This window comes from Alternaria hordeiaustralica (assembly GCF_023758085.1).
Source record: "Alternaria hordeiaustralica strain BMP 2776 chromosome Unknown scaffold_8, whole genome shotgun sequence".
NCBI lineage: Eukaryota > Fungi > Ascomycota > Dothideomycetes > Pleosporales > Pleosporaceae > Alternaria > Alternaria hordeiaustralica.
The window spans coordinates 121,127-136,723 of record NW_026056780.1 but is presented as its reverse complement, the minus strand read 5'-3'; the positions used below and the strand labels follow the sequence as shown (position 1 = coordinate 136,723).

Sequence of the window (15,597 nt, the reverse complement as noted above, 5' to 3'; positions counted from 1 at the left end):
CAATGAACTTGTGTTTCAATATTCACAAGATACACCGAGGTTTACCCATACGTGATGCCTGACCGGTCACCTCCAAGCGTCAATGTATGCATCGCACCACCGCGGCGGCGATTGACAACAAGGGCTTGCTAGCTCGGTGCCTTGCTGCGCGATGCTGCACCGGCGCTGTGAACACCTGCATGTGCGCAGTACCCTGTCAATCGGTGAAGGAATATATCGAACGGGCGCGAGTAATACTCCGGCGCAGTGAGCGTTGTACCGTGCCGTCGCCGCATCCCGCCTTTTCGGTGCACTGTCAGAGAGGCAAGAGGCAACAATCCAGGAGCCCGGTAGATGGTCGGCCGGTTTCGAAGCAACCGGCTTTTCTTGCTGCTTCTGTGTGTTGCATAGGATCTCGTGCGCCGCACAGCTGTCAAGTGTTGATGACGCGCCAAAAGCTGTAGCCCACAACATAGCGCGATGCGTGTGCCAGCTCCGCCGCCAACGGCCCGCAAATCTATTGGACGAATGTGAAAAATAGAAAGTGGAGTCGTAGCCAATAGTGTCGCCGAAAGTTGCTTCTTTTCGGGTCGCCCGTGAGGCGAGGTACATAGGCTATATGCGGAGCTGATATAGCTCCGCTTCCCACAACGGCAGAGCATGGTATCTGCGCAAACGCTTGGCAAATTTCGCAAGACCCATGGAAGATGCCGTTCGTATCTTTGTACGTAAGCGAGCGCGGATGTTGTTAAAGTTCCGCAAGATAATCGTGAAGGTGGGATCACATGATCAAGGCTATCGTGAGTGTGACTACCATCATAATATGACACTTTGAGGCGCCTTTTACTAACATCATCCGCGATTTCATTACCTTAAAATTGCGGGCGACTGTCTTTTCGCTGTTTCAACTGCCGTCAGTAACCCAATGTTTTTCACCTTTAGCGTTGCTCGCGTATGCGTAATGACAGTGAATTCTCAAGGGCACGGCGACAGAGATAGCTTCTTGACCAGTGGATGTAGCATTGTTACTTCGTGCATGAGGCGTGTTGTCGCTGGTTTTACCCGATACGTGATCTAGATCACAGCATGGTTTGGCTGCCCCGGTGACGCTGAGTGATAACGAAGGGTTACAGTCTGGCGGGTGTCGACGCCGCATACATGGAGGTCGGTTGGAACAATTCGTGACAGTCTCGCTTATACATGTTTTGAACAGATAGCTCGAAGATTTCTAGGTAGGATCCATGAGTACCAGAGAGGACAGAAGCTAGACCGGCGCCTCAGGACGATTTGCTGCTTATCGCTGCGAAAAGGGGCAGCATCGCGTTCTCTCCTGAGTCTTCCAAAGTCCAGGTAAAAAAAGCGAGTACCGAAGCAAATCCAGGTTTTCGTTAAGGCGAACCACTTCGCCAGCCAAGGACATCTCACTGCCACACCCTCACCCGGAGAAGCTCGCGGCTGGTCATCAAGGGCGCGTGGGTACGATGTAAGGGTCCACGCTGACTGGCTTCAGGATTATCGGGTGCGCGTACTAGCAGACAGCGGCGTCGTGGCAGTGACGTGACGCTATTCGAGGGTACCCACCTACACTGCAGCAGCGCCGTGCCAGCAGTCAAGCCGCGGAGACCTCGCTCAGCGTCTCTTGTTCCCTATGGCACATCCGACGGCAATGAAGGCCACCACTGAGCAAACGCGCGTCCGGGTTGACCGAGACATCACTCACCGGCGGGACTGATCTGGTAGCGAGCGATCCAACACACTCGCCATCCAGTTCAAGCCTGGTCGATAGTGGCCCAACGCTGACGATAGCACAATCACGATGCGCTGTCATATATTATTCGCCGCGCAATAAGACAGCGGCTATAGCCAGGTGGCCATTCCCGTGCACGCGCTGTTGGCTGAGAGACTTAGTGATGGGGTGTTATTGGCAACGCTCGCTTCCCGTGCCAGAGTCCCAACGGTGTTGGGCTTGCGACGAATCTCCCGAGTTGATCGGCACTGTTGTGCATGTTGTTCTTGATGCGCTTCTTACAGCGTAGACTTTGGTTCCGGGGACAGCAGTGAGAGCCTCTTCATCCTTCAGGGCATCGATCATGCTGACAAAACTTCGCCTCGTTAACATCCTCTTGCTCGACTTTGGTCGCGCCCCTTCTTCCTTCTCTTTGCGATCCAGCGTTGGCTGATGCGATAGCTACCAAGAATATTCAGCCGGCTGACGGCTGCCAGAGTGGTTCAAGCGGCTCCACTGCGATCCGCGCCTCTGGTGGTATAGCCATGGTGTCGACGTACGGCTGGTGGTCGACGCCGGTAGGCGAATAGAATCTGGCATGCCTGCTGTTAGTATAACCCGCCATTGCCGTGATGCAACTGAACACCAGTTCAGATCGGCGCACACTGCTCACTCCAGGCGCAAGTCCAACTCCGTCTACAGAGACACTTCTCCAAGTTCTTTGCTCTTTCCTTTCGGTATATGGAGTAACTCACCAGGACATGTGCGAGACTTGGACATGTGCGAGACTTCCCAGTGTTCAGCTTTTGCCATAAATTATCATGGGCCGACCTTGATGCCTGAGACATCAGGCCAAACGATGGCGCGTTTCAGAAGCGGTACCGCCGGCCGATGCTGCCACCGGAGTAAGCACCCGCATCGCCTCGCCCTCTGCCCAGATACCATGTACCTTCGAGTCGCATAGTTCATCTATTTGACAAATCGTCTAGGTGCAAAGCGCTGCGCTGTGCAAAGCTTTGCGAAGAAGTTTCCGAGACGTCATGTTGTCTGTCCAAAATTTCCAGCTTGATCCGAGTCATCTCCGGATGATGTCCGTGCTTTGCATGACGTAAGAGCGGACATTGTTAGCCACTTTCTTCCAGAATCACGTTGAGGAACTTTCTTTATACGTGCGCTTGCATTTGACTATAGTCCTCGGTGTTGCTATGGTCTCCTCCACCCATTAAGTATATCCACAACATTCTTTTAAAACTGCTTATTGGTCTGTTCCTTGGCCAGCGGACCCATCATCGTGTTCTCCAGATCAATATTCAATCTCTACGGACGCGTCGTGACTTCAGAGGACATAATCACGTACGTAGAGCAACTAGCGGTTGCCTATAGTTGAGGTGCTATCTTGAGTTATTGAGCCTGAGTCTCAACACAGCCATCGCGAACGGCGAGTATTATCCGTGTGTATCTCATGGCTTCACCTTATCTCATCGCGACACCTTGCTAGCTTCCTGAACATGGCATCTTTGTCAAAGAACCGATCTCTTGAATATGCTTCAAGGCCTCGTCTTCATCATCGAGTCAACCGATCTCGTCACTACCTCTACCTCCTAAACTCTGTTCATCTTGCTACAAATCTCGTCTTTCTGTATCTTCATTTCACTATTGGTTAATTGCCATAGTACTCTCAGCATCCGCTCGACTTTCCTTCACCAATGTCACCAACGCGATCTTCCTCCTTCTTAAGCTGTGCGGCAAGGGTAAACGGGATGGGCCGCAAAGGCAGGAAGGCCTTGCTAATGCAGTCGCCATCAAGGAAGCAGTCATTTTGCAGTCGCGCTCGACACTTGCGACGCGCAATGCTGAGCCGGTGAGTCTGGTGGAAGGAGTGGCTGCACATCACCAGAGCGTACACTACCGGCATTGGTTACGATCAGCGCGGTGCAATAGCGGACAGAGGAAGACAGGAAGAGGCGGTCGGTCCTTACCTGCGGGGTTCGTGAGGATACAAACTGTAAAGGTTGCTGGACCCACTGCGCTGCTCCAATCATTGCAATGCCATATCAAGACCCTTATCTTGCGACCTTATCTCTCGGCGCGTTTCTACCACCTTCTTTAGCCGAACATCCTCACAAGACACATATTCTGGCACACAACGAGTCCGAAAGAAAGAAGATACTCAAAACCGACATCCGAGGCCGTCACCGACAGCGCGCGATGGACCACCAGCATCACCAGCCGATATGGCCTTTACTGGAAGGCGCTTTCGACTACACGATGAACCTGGCAAGCGAGCTCTGGACGATGATCTGGAAACCAGCCGAGCAGCCGCGTACGCAGCCAATGAGCGCGGTGGCTGCACACAGCTCACAGATCGAGGTCGCCAGAGTGGGTGGTTGTCTGCGCACGAAGAGGTCCAGAGAGATCGCGAAAGCTTGCGCAGCTGCGCAGAGAGAAGTTGAGCGATGACGAATTCATGCAACACGCATGGAGAAAAATACATATTTGGTAATGTGGAGCGCCTATCAGACCAGGTGAGAAGCTAATGCGAATATCAGCGAAGATTTGGCGTTACTGCTACCGACACGTCGACGACCAGAGCTGACTAAGAATGACCGCGAGCCGAAGGTGAGTGACCATGTGATCAGGAGCGGTTGATGACCGATGCGCTAATTGCCTTGCCATTATGAAGGTCACCGAAGTCGACGTCCCATGCGAATGCAAATTAGGTATCCCAGCCAGGCGCCAAGGGCAGTTGCGCACAATGAGCATTTGGACGGGGATATACAACCTATGTCTGGAGCCCGCATGCGATAGCATTGGATGTGCATACATTCGAGAGAGGATATTGGCCGTGCAACATACAATATCACTCCTCTTGTCGAGTAGAACCAAGGTATGCCGAGTTGCTCGACTTGTTCGCTGTTTCCACTGCAAAACTGGTCAAGAACCATGGTTCAGAGACTATGCGGCGACATCAGATGTGACTACTTCTTTCGGCGCACACAGCCATCTCCTACAACCATCTCCCACGTCCATCTCCCACATCCATCTCCCACATCCATATCCCACATCCATATCCCACATTCATCTCCCATGACCATCTCCCACAACAAAGTCGCCCGACGCGGCAGCATACGCGCAGTTCATCATGCGGCTTCAACCGCTATCCCCACAAAGTCTGATGAAGACCGATATCACGCCTTGACCGGCGACCTGACAAAATCAATCATGAATTCCGGCTTCGCCAACTGGGATGCATTCACAAAAGCGACCAGCCAACTCTTGGCAGACATCAACGCCGCAGAGAAAAAGTACGCTGCAGCACACCCAAAATCTACACACGAGATTTCCAGGATCATGGATCTTCAGCAACGAATTCGCGAAAACAAGAACGACGCCCTCCAAAGCGTACGCAATGGAATCGACTTCCCTCCAACGCTACTTCAAGCTCATCGCTTTGCTGCGTACTACAAGTCACCGGAAGCGTTTCTGGAAAGGAACAAGAACTTACGTGGATTTGAAGAATGCGCTAGGAACAGCAAGAAGAACCTTGCTTCCGCACTAAAGTTGGGCATACGCATGAAGAATTTCGACATTGCTACATTGGAGAAGTTCACGAAGTTGTGCGAGGAGTACCAAGTTCTCATTCCCGGTTTGAGTGGCTAGCCGGAAGAAGAAGCCCGACCCAAGGAGTCTGCCATGCTTGAGGAGGACCTTATTCCTCTTTGCGCAAAGAAGATATCTGTCGAGGACGTACATTTACAGGGTCATCGTCACGGTCGCGCGATCTGACATTCGCTCGGCGCAATATGCCATTCTGCAATGTGCATCATTGGAGTGGGTCTATCACTGGGTGGCACTACACAGCCGAGCTTTAACAGACTACGCGGTGGTCTAGACTTTGGGTACAGGCTGATATATTTCGGAATCCCCGAAGGGTTTGACTACAAGGACGTGTAGTAGTGCTTATGTATCGCGAAATCGAAGTCTCCGAACCGTCTATTTCCTGCACGTGACTAGCGACTCGGCATGGCGGTTGTGTGCTTGCGCATGGAGTTATTTCTTCCCATTCTGCTATCAATCTTGTGACTGATGCTCCAGAGATCTCGAAGGCAGTAGCTCGGCTGGTCGAACCTCCTCGACACCCTGGATAATAGCAATAAGCTGCGCTCGCCCTTGTTCAAGAGTCCAAGAGCTTGGAACATGATTCGGGTCAAGTCCGCGGAACAGATATTCGAGCTGGTGATCTACAAAAATGGCTGGTCAGCTTCGTACGTGTCGATAGCCCACGCCACAGCTTGTCCTTACCCCCCATATTGTCAATACATTCCAAAGTCTCGGGAAAACCACGAATGGGCTCATTTGTCCTCGGATTGTGGATAGATAGCAGAATCGTATGTCGGTCGGCTTGAGCATTATAGGCTGTCGCGTGTGTGTTGTGCTCCCTATCAAGTTCTAGTATGACAATAAAGCATAGCTTTATGCGCACTCACCTCGCTTTTCTGACCAACAAATCTTTGTACACAACAGACAGTGTGCGACTTTCGGCATCCATAGAAGCCCGGAGACGCAACACATTGTCGTGGAGACCTACAACCGTCCTTTCGAGGGACACAAGGCGTTGATTGAGGTTCTTGATATCGGTGCGGACAGTAGCGGACTCCATAGCAGCAGTCAAAGGGATGATGGAAATGGCTTGCAGCTGACCGACTGTAGAGTGTAGCTGCGACTCGAGAAAGGCGAGCTCAGCTTGTCTGTTGCGCATTTTGGAGTTGGTATACAAGAGCAGATGATGTTGGAGAGACCCTTCAGTGGATGTTTGGTCGACGTGAGGTAACGATTATGAGGGGATCGAAAGCTTGAACCACCCAAGAGCCGCGAAGAGAGAGAGAGCGCGTAATATTGAACATTCTGGAAAGCCCGCGAATATCCCTTCGCAGATGCACAGACGTTGCGAGTTGCTGTTAAAGGCTGATCGACCCCTCGGTGACTAGAGATCACTTCGAACTCGCCCATCGAAGACGCCAACATACCACTGCCATCATGGAGAACAACCCCTACGACATCGCATTGCAGCTTGAGGCAGCCGCTGCCCAACTCCGCGCCATCGGCACCCTCCCAGAGACTCAACGCGATGGACCCATCAAGCAAGCTATGGAATATATGCTGGGGCAAGTCTGCGATGTATGCGAAAAGGTACGACAATTGAATCACAACTACGTCGCTCTCAACAAACAGGTTCAGGCACAGTGAGTGATGTCGGAGGATTCGAAATAATCGAAACATGTATTAACAAGTATATGTCAGTATCTGGAATACCGCGATGCGCCAATATCACAGTACATACAAACTTTCTGAGATGAGAATGGGTCATATGCGCGACGTCAAGACGAATGAGCCCATCGCCGACTTTCCATTACGAGCAAAAGACTTCCGCAATCTGGATTGTACGTATGTCCCTGCATGGAACATTTTTTCCCACGCTAATCAATGTTGATATAGCCTTTGAGTGTGAACGTATCGCAAACGCGTTGGGAAGGGTGGAGAATTTAGGCGAAATTGGAGAGAGGCAGCAAACAGTCATCCACTTGGTCGGACTCGATACTGCCGCCGTTTACCACTGGGTGTAGTCGCCACTTAAATAATAAACTGTAATTCTGTTGTAGGGCGGTCGGTAGGACACTATCGTCGTAGCTTTGGCGTGGGATACGAGGCTGGGTTGGTGGTACGCGTACCATAGTGACATGTTGATCATGTCGTTAGAGTCAAGAGTGTACGTCGACGTGTAATTCACGGTGTTTGAGTCGACTGAACTCCAAAGAAGCAAATGGCTGATGCAAATTTCGTAGAGTTGATGAGACGTGCCGGCAAGAGGGCGGTCGGATGACAGTCAGCCGCATTGCTGACGTAATTAGCGTATTGTACGCGTCATTTCCAGCCCGCATCGCGCGTTGCTTGCACCTCGGTTCTCAACACTACGGGCAGACCTCGCAAAACTCATTCGAACACTGTACGGTTGCGACGTTCAGCCAATGGTACAACACCTGTTGCAACACTCCTCAACCGTGGATGAGACTCCCATAATTTTGGGCGCTGATCAATGCGCGCCTAGAATGGGCGCGTTGAGCGTCCCGAGGTCACGCGTCACCGACGCGGCGCATTTCTTTACAGATCACGTACGACCGATAGTCATGACCTGAGTCCTTGGTCAGATATCCTCGACTTTACAGGTCTCCTTCTTCCAGAGAAAAGAGATGTGAGCCACCTTGCAAACACACATCGCGCACTCACTACTGTTACCATGGTTATGCATCGATGCGTTCCAAGGTTACCACCTCAGACGCCTCCGGCAGATTAGCGTTGAATGTACACAACGATTCTTGGGTAGAGATCAGAGTCATTGCAATGTGATCAATGCGATGTGGGCGGATGCATCAAGCTCATATGAGTCATCTCAAACAATGTAAGGCGTCCACTCAGTATACCTAGGTGCATTGCTCAAAGGCTTCACTATGCATTAACGGCATACCCAACACCATGACGAGCGACGCATCTTCCACGGCGGAAAGTAGTTTCCATACCAAGGAAATGGCGACTGCGCTCGGAGAAATCGACCCCAACCCGCCCCAAAACCCCCAGACTTCATCATCTACCAAATCGAAGGCGACATCAGCACTTCGAGCGAAGCAAGAGACGCGCAAGTTCCGCGGGACTTCCACCCCCGATCCGGCGCTTGACATCGACATGGACGAGTTCACATCCTTCACACAGTACCTGCGATCATCGAAACGCGTTCTAGCCCTCGTGGGTGCTGGCTTGTCGGTTGCTTCGGGGCTTTCGACGTTTCGCGGCGATGATAGAAGATGGAGAGGTATAGAACCTCAGGAGCTTTCGAATATCGAGGCCCTGGTGCAAGACCCGGTGAAGGTATGGTGGTTCTTCAGCGATCGGATGAAGCGCGCGCATGAGGCAAAGCCAAACCGGGGGCACATCGCGCTTGCGAAACTCGCAAAGGAAAAGAGTGGATTCTTCGCAATCAATCAAAACATCGATGGTAAGCAGACCTCTCAAGGCTAGGGCCTGGAAGAATGTCGATTAACACAACCTAGACCTGTGTCAACGAGCGGGCATACCCAACGAACAGACTGCGCAAGTACACGGCACTCTGTTTGAGATGAAATGCAGCAGATACGCCTCAGACTCTACCGAACGTTGCGACTACAATACGCCCGTCTCCTATCCTGCCACCGAGGCGCTCACGATCACATCCGACATCAGCGACGCGTCCGTCCCTCTGCCTCCTCTCGATCATACCCAGCTCCCTCATTGCCCCCGGTGCGACAGCCTCATGCGACCGAGCGTTGTACTCTTCGGCGAAAGTTTGTCGAGCAACCTCACCGAGGCTATACACTCTTTCGTCTCTTTTGAACCTCTCGACCTCTTGCTGGTAATTGGTACGAGTGGCGTCGTCCTTCCGGCGGCGATGTATAAACCCAAGGCTCGGAACGCTGGTGCGAGGGTCGCATATTTCAATATAGAAGAGTATTATGACGAGCCTGGATGCGTTTGGGCGGGCGACTGGATGTTTCAAGGTGATGCCGCGGTCATGGTCCCTGAGCTTCTAAAAGGGATCGTGGGAAATGTCGGATGCGTGTGATAAGGAGTAAGTTGTCAATCAGCACTAGGTGAGAGATGTTCAAGTGATATGAGGTCTCACTTGGAGTGGCCAGGTAGCTGAAAAACGAATTGAACGTGGCAACGCATACATGGAAAAAATCCGAACAGGCCCGGAGCCTATATCAACGTTAGGTCTCTGCATGTTTCTGTATTAATGTAGGCTGCAGACCTGTTCAGTCTTTTCCCAAGGTTGGCATGACACCGGAGCTGTTAATCTCACTTGGCGGTGGATATTGTGTTTGTTTGCTACTGGCGCACGTGCCATGTGCGACTGCCTACTTGGGCCACGCAGCTCTCTTGCTCTTACTCCGAGACGACGTCACTCGGGTACCTACCTGATTCCATTTTGCACTCACTCCCGTCTTCCTCTTTCGCGCCTCTGCAATGCGGAAGTAACCCCAAACGCCAATCGAACAGACGTACCTGAACCATCCTTTCGACGAGGCCAGACAGCGCAGGCGTGCTCTACTGCGATTGCGACTGCTTCAGTACTCTCCACAGTCTTAAAAGCATTCAAGAAGGCTTTGTGCGATGTCGTCAGTGCAGCAGACAGCGCAGCGCGCCTGGACGCTACCGCCGGCGGTATCAAATGTCACTAATCCCCTCGCGGTCGCCCTGGCTTTGTATCCAATACAGGAAGTAAGGCATACTTCCGTGAGCCTCTTACTCTATGCGCCTTGCTAATTATGATCTGCAGGCCCTAGTCTCGCTCCTGGTACCGGAGAGACTCGTCACTCTTACCCAGCTCTGCCAAACTGTTCATGGCCACATTCGCATGGACAATGCGAGCGCAAAAGCCAATCTTCTTTCTAAGACACTGTGCTCCGGATTCGGTTCGTTCGTCAGGATGTCTACTCATTGCCCCTGTCCAGCGAAGACATTCCATCCTGTGATGGTTTGCTCGAAAGGTGGATTTGGAACAGAGTCACACCCGTGTGTGGGATGTGGTGTCAACACTTGCGACGAGTGCCGCATCCATGTTTTCTACAACTTCATGACAGACGATTCTGGGCTCGATCAGCGTCGATGGTGGGCAGGCTACTACTTCCTCAACCCCATGGCTGTTGCAGTATGTCCACCTAAGAACTCCGATGGCAGCGCCTGGCATCTACCTGTCAAGGAGATGCTACCTCGCCATGACCAGGGCCGCCTGCACATTCCCCTAGCGATCGGTGCTCTAGGCGATCCCGAGCCGATTGAGCCGATTCTCGATCTGAATTTGGGTACCCACCAGTTCATCAGTCCCCGTGGGCGTACACAATTCCCCTACTCTGGCAATAACATCGTCTCATTTCTCAATCTGACTGTCAACAAGCGCAAAGACCTCGCATGCCCTTCCTGTTACCTGGAACGCCAGAATCAAGGTGTGGCGCCTTGTTCCTGCACCCTACGGAAGCGCTTCCTAGACCGATGGTTGTGTATGCACTGCTACATCGAGGAGGTAAACGTTGATGAACAGCTGCGCCGCCATGTTGTGAAAGCAAGCGAGGTCGGACAAGGCCACATACATGTGTGTGGCTGCGGAACGGAGTTCACACCAGACATCATGCCAAAAGTCATGTGCAACTGGTGCAAAGGCGAGATCGCAGAGCTCGAGCAGGGCACCGAGGATGATGCCACCAGTGCGAACGCCGAAGACGACAGCGAAGAAGAAGAAGAGGAACTCGAGAACGGAGATGACGAGGAGGAACATTCGGCGGCTGACTTTGCGGGTCTGCCTCTGGACGAGTTTGGCTACGCTGAGAACCGCGACGGGTCTCTTTCGGTATACGTGAACGGCGAGTGCATCCGCGGAGAACGTTTGGGACGAGCTATGATCCGCCAGTGGAAGAGAATCCAGGGTGAGCACGTTGAATGTACTTGCTGTATCTGCGACGAGAAGGACTCTATGCATGCTCACGCGGGGGATGATTCAGGGGACGAGGACGGGGACGAGGACGAGGGCGAAGATGGCGAGGATGACGATGACGATGATCTACCAGATCTGGAAGACGTCGAGTCAGCTGCTGGCTTCGAAGATCCATGGGGACTGGACTAAAAGTCCTGAGTCTACTGCACGCTTGTCCTGGTAGAATCACGCAGGGCACCACCGGTGAATGCGTGAACTTAGTCCCGTTCGGCAAGATACATACCAAGATGATCGCCGTATGCGATGTACATTTGCTTGTTGCGTCCAGTTGTAGGAATTCTCCGTGACCGCTCTTCCTCGGGAGAAGTCTCTAGCCTATTTACATACACAGCAGCAGATCAAAGAACGTATTCTAGTCGATACACCAATAATTGAGCCAGCGATAGCTTCATGTCGTCTGTCAGTCGAACACCCAGATGACCAGGTGACGAAACTGTTGGTTCCTCCCCGCAGCGCGCACGACCACTTGCTCGAAGTGGACCCCTGAAGCTTGCCGTAGTGTCGTGGCGTGAAGCTTGGCACTGACACATGGACCAGAACACTGTTCCTGATCGCTTCGTCGCCGCATCCCCATCATCACCTGCACCTCCTCACGTCCCAACATCGTCCAATTGCGGCTTTGCCACACCGACTTCCGTTTTGCCAAGATGTGTTCGTGAATCCGCGGATCTCGCCAGACCTGCCGGCGAGGTACCGATTTGCACGCGTCGCGACTGGATATATTCACCACGCGCAATGAACGTATGAAGACGTCAAAACACTTCGAGAGGGACCCAATACTTTCGAAATGACCGAATCATGGCGTTTCAGACGCGTATCGCGTTTCGAGATGGCAGTGACAGCGGTGAGTTGCAGTATCTTATCGGCGCGACTTTTGCCAAGACCTCTCGCCCGAAGAGAACTTTCGGAACATCGGTGAAATGCTCCAAGCACAGCGCATGACTGTGCGTCAATTCAATGGATAACACGTCCCGATTCCTACAGAAGCGCTCGGTCCGTCTACTCATAACCTGGTGATTTCCTCTTTTCTCTTTGCAAACAACTTTGTCATTGTATTATATCCACGACCTCCCAGATTGGCGTACCAAGTTTGACCGGACGCAACTGCCACAACCCTTATTCTTGTTACATCACTTTGACTCGGCGTACATGCGCCTACCAATTTAAGGTCGCAGTTCTTCTCTGGTAGCCTGGTTGCATCCACACACATAATTACGGACGTCAACAGCAGGATAATGAAATATCTACCCACCTTTTCAGAAGACCGCAGCGCGCAGAGGACTTCCCTTAAAGACATAGCGCACGAAACAGTTGGCGAGACGTACATCGAAGAGGATCCATCGGTAGCAGAATGGTTCCGCGAATTCATTCCCACCTCACATGGCGCCGCACAGTATGTACGCGAACTATTTCCGAGCGCACGGTGGCTGAGGCGGTATAACTTACATTGGCTGGCTGGAGATGCTATCGCTGGTATTTACAAAACACCTGTACCCCTTGCTGGCTATAGCTAAAGAAAATGAAGGTATCACGGTCGGTCTCGTCGTCGTTCCACAAGCCATGGCATATGCTTCGCTTGCGCGGCTGTCACCCGCCTTTGGTCTTTACACTACGTTTACAGGCGCGTGTTTATATTGGATCTTTGGTACATCTAGAGATATCGTCATCGGTGTAAGCTATTCACGTCACTTTGGGGTAACCAGCTAATCCAAGAATAGACGACAGCAGTTGGGTCCTTGCTGATTGGAAGCGCCGTCAGCAAAGTTGAAGCGGAACACCCAGGGGTGTATCAACCTCAGGAGATTGCACATGCGCTAAGCTTCCTCGCTGGCGCCATTATTCTCGTCTTCGGTATCCTTCGTCTCGGCTTCATCATCGAGTTCATCCCGTACATTCCCATCTCAGCATTCGTCACCTCGGCCAGTATTACTATCATCTCGACACAGCTGCCGACTTTGATGGGCATTACAGGGATCAACACGCGTGAGTCTCCGTACAAGGTGTACGTCAACTTCTTGAAGGGCTTACCCACGGCAAGACTGGATGCGGCGATCGGTATCACATCCATCGTACTCCTATACTTGATCAAGAACCTATGCGCTAAAATGGAGGTGCGACAACCTCGGAAGAAGAAGATGTGGTCTATGATCTCCTCGCTGCGTCTCACATTCACTATCTTGTTGTACACCCTTATCAGCTGGCTGGTACATAGGACGACACCTGCAGGCGAAGAGAAGTTCCGGATCGTAGGTCATATTGAGAAGGGTTTCAGCCATGCAGGTGTACCAAAGATGGACGGAAAGCTCTTTGGCTTGGTGGCTACAGAACTCCCGGCGATCATCATCATCCTCATCGTCGAACACATCGCCATCGCCAAGAACTTCGGACGCAAACACAACTATACCGTCATCCCTTCACAGGAGATGATCGCGCAAGGCGCTGCCAACATACTGAGTCCTTTTGTGGGTGGTTATGTGTGTACAGGCTCTTTCGGTGCTTCTGCTGTTCTCTCCAAGGCTGCAGTGCGCACTCCGTTATCCGGCGTCTTCAGCGCAGTGGTCCTAGTGTTGGCGTTGTATGCGCTCACAGCTGTCTTTTACTACATCCCGAACGCAGCGCTTGCTGGTCTGATCATACACTCCACCGTCGATTTGATCAAAGGACCAAAGGACTTGCACAAGTACTACCAGCTATCGCCGTTCGAGCTATTCATCTGGGTTTGTGGTGTTGTCATCGCATTCTTCACCGATCTCGAGACGGCGATCTACATTACTGTTGGCCTCTCCTTTGCAATGCTGCTCGTCCGCATGGCGAAAAGCCCAGGCAAGTTCCGGGGTGCTGTTGAGGTGACGCGCATCGTACGCGACGACCGCTCCTGCGATCAGTCCGTGTCGACATCAAGCGCGTCGCTGTCTTCACAACCACACGGGGAACAGACGCATCGTGCTGTAGCTATGCAGGAAGCTCGGCAAGTGTATATACCCTACGACGTCACAGACAACCATAACCCGAACATCACCGTGGAGCCGGCATACCCCGGCGTCTTTATCTATCGTTTCAGCGAGAACTTCAACTACATCAACCAAGCTTATCATGTTGACTACCTTGCCTCTTACATTACCTCAAACACCCGCCGGACTCAAGCGGATGACGGTATCCGCGCATGCGATCGTTTGTGGTGCGACGCGCCACCCACGGAGAAGCTTATCGAAGAGTCGTCATGTCTGCCCGTCTTGCGAGCCGTTGTTCTTGACTTCTCCACCGTCAATATTCTCGACATTACCAGCATCGACGGATTAAAGAGCTTACGCGAGACGCTTGATCGCCATGCAGCGCCCGGTTTGGTAGAATGGCACTTTGCTGGTGTTCACAACCGGTGGACACGCAAAGCGCTAGCCTTTGCAGGTTTTGGTTTCCCTGCTTTCGTAACTGCAGAGTACACAGGAAACTGGTGTCCAGCCTATACCGTGTCGGCAAGTCTCGCAGGCGCGACATGCGAAGAGCAAAAAGAAGTTGAAGCTGCACGGAGGGGAATGGGAGTCAGGGACGAAGAGCAGGGCAAGGACTCCACAGAAACAAATGCACTTGAGGTGCAGTTGTCTTCCACGAGTGAGAAGCAGAAGTTTTACCCAATTTACGGTGTTGATAGGCCGTTTTTCCATCTTGATCTTCACGACGCCGTTGACGCTGCGGTTCGCGATGCAAGGAAGGCTGATGAACACGAGGCGCGCACGAGTTGTACATCGACTGCATGGTCAGGGATGCCAGCGGCCCAAGAAGAAGCATAGATGTCTGCGTCGTCATTTTTTCTTTTGACCCATCTCGGGTAATGGCGTTTTGCACGTCGGGCGTATTAGCGTAATTGGTGTCTAGGTCTGGCGTAGCATCAGCATTTGCATCATCGGCGCTCAAGAATGGCTAGCATTTAGAAGCACAGAATGTTCGTATCGATAATACATCTCCTCACTACCATAGCTTTCACAGACGACTGTAACCCCACCACCCCCATCATGTGCTATATTCCACCTTTCGGATACCTACTCTCGCTACCATATGCTTCACTCCTCAAGCTCCAAGCTATGATCTCATCCCGCGTCATGTTCCCCAGAGTCATTCTCATCGCCTCCCTCACAACTTTGTCGCGCTCTTGCACATCGCCCAATTTTGCATGTAGATCCCTATACTTGGTACTGCATTCCGCTTCCAGATCAGGCGTAGAAAAGGGTGCCATTGCTTCAGTCTTGTTCTTCTGCCGCTGGTACGCAAGCATGAGTTCGGCGTTGCGGCGACGGGTGTAGGCAGCATCGTCCAG

The 15,597-nt window shown here is 52.2% G+C and overlaps 4 protein-coding genes across 4 annotated transcripts; all 4 read left to right on the top strand.

Moving 5' to 3' along the window:
- Positions 1-4,927: 4,927 nt before the first annotated feature.
- On the top strand, positions 4,928-5,365 carry J4E84_004914 (uncharacterized protein; the record flags this gene model as incomplete). The annotated part of the gene is made up of 2 exons (XM_049387514.1): positions 4,928-5,010; positions 5,053-5,365. 2 exons carry the CDS (start codon positions 4,928-4,930, stop codon positions 5,363-5,365), a joined length of 396 nt encoding a protein of 131 aa, XP_049244492.1.
- Positions 5,366-8,236: 2,871 nt separating this feature from the next.
- On the top strand, positions 8,237-8,776 carry J4E84_004913 (uncharacterized protein; the record flags this gene model as incomplete). The annotated part of the gene is made up of 1 exon (XM_049387513.1): positions 8,237-8,776. The coding sequence occupies one exon, from the start codon at positions 8,237-8,239 to the stop codon at positions 8,774-8,776; it is 540 nt and encodes a 179-aa protein (XP_049244491.1).
- A 1,131-nt stretch (positions 8,777-9,907) lies between these two features.
- J4E84_004912 (uncharacterized protein) lies at positions 9,908-11,414 on the top strand (the record flags this gene model as incomplete). Its single annotated transcript, XM_049387512.1, has 2 exons — positions 9,908-9,916; positions 10,074-11,414. The coding sequence occupies 2 exons, from the start codon at positions 9,908-9,910 to the stop codon at positions 11,412-11,414; spliced, it is 1,350 nt and encodes a 449-aa protein (XP_049244490.1).
- A 1,106-nt stretch (positions 11,415-12,520) lies between these two features.
- Positions 12,521-15,073, top strand: J4E84_004911 (uncharacterized protein; the record flags this gene model as incomplete). The annotated part of the gene is made up of 3 exons (XM_049387511.1): positions 12,521-12,758; positions 12,811-12,956; positions 13,004-15,073. The coding sequence occupies 3 exons, from the start codon at positions 12,521-12,523 to the stop codon at positions 15,071-15,073; spliced, it is 2,454 nt and encodes an 817-aa protein (XP_049244489.1).
- Positions 15,074-15,597: the final 524 nt, after the last annotated feature.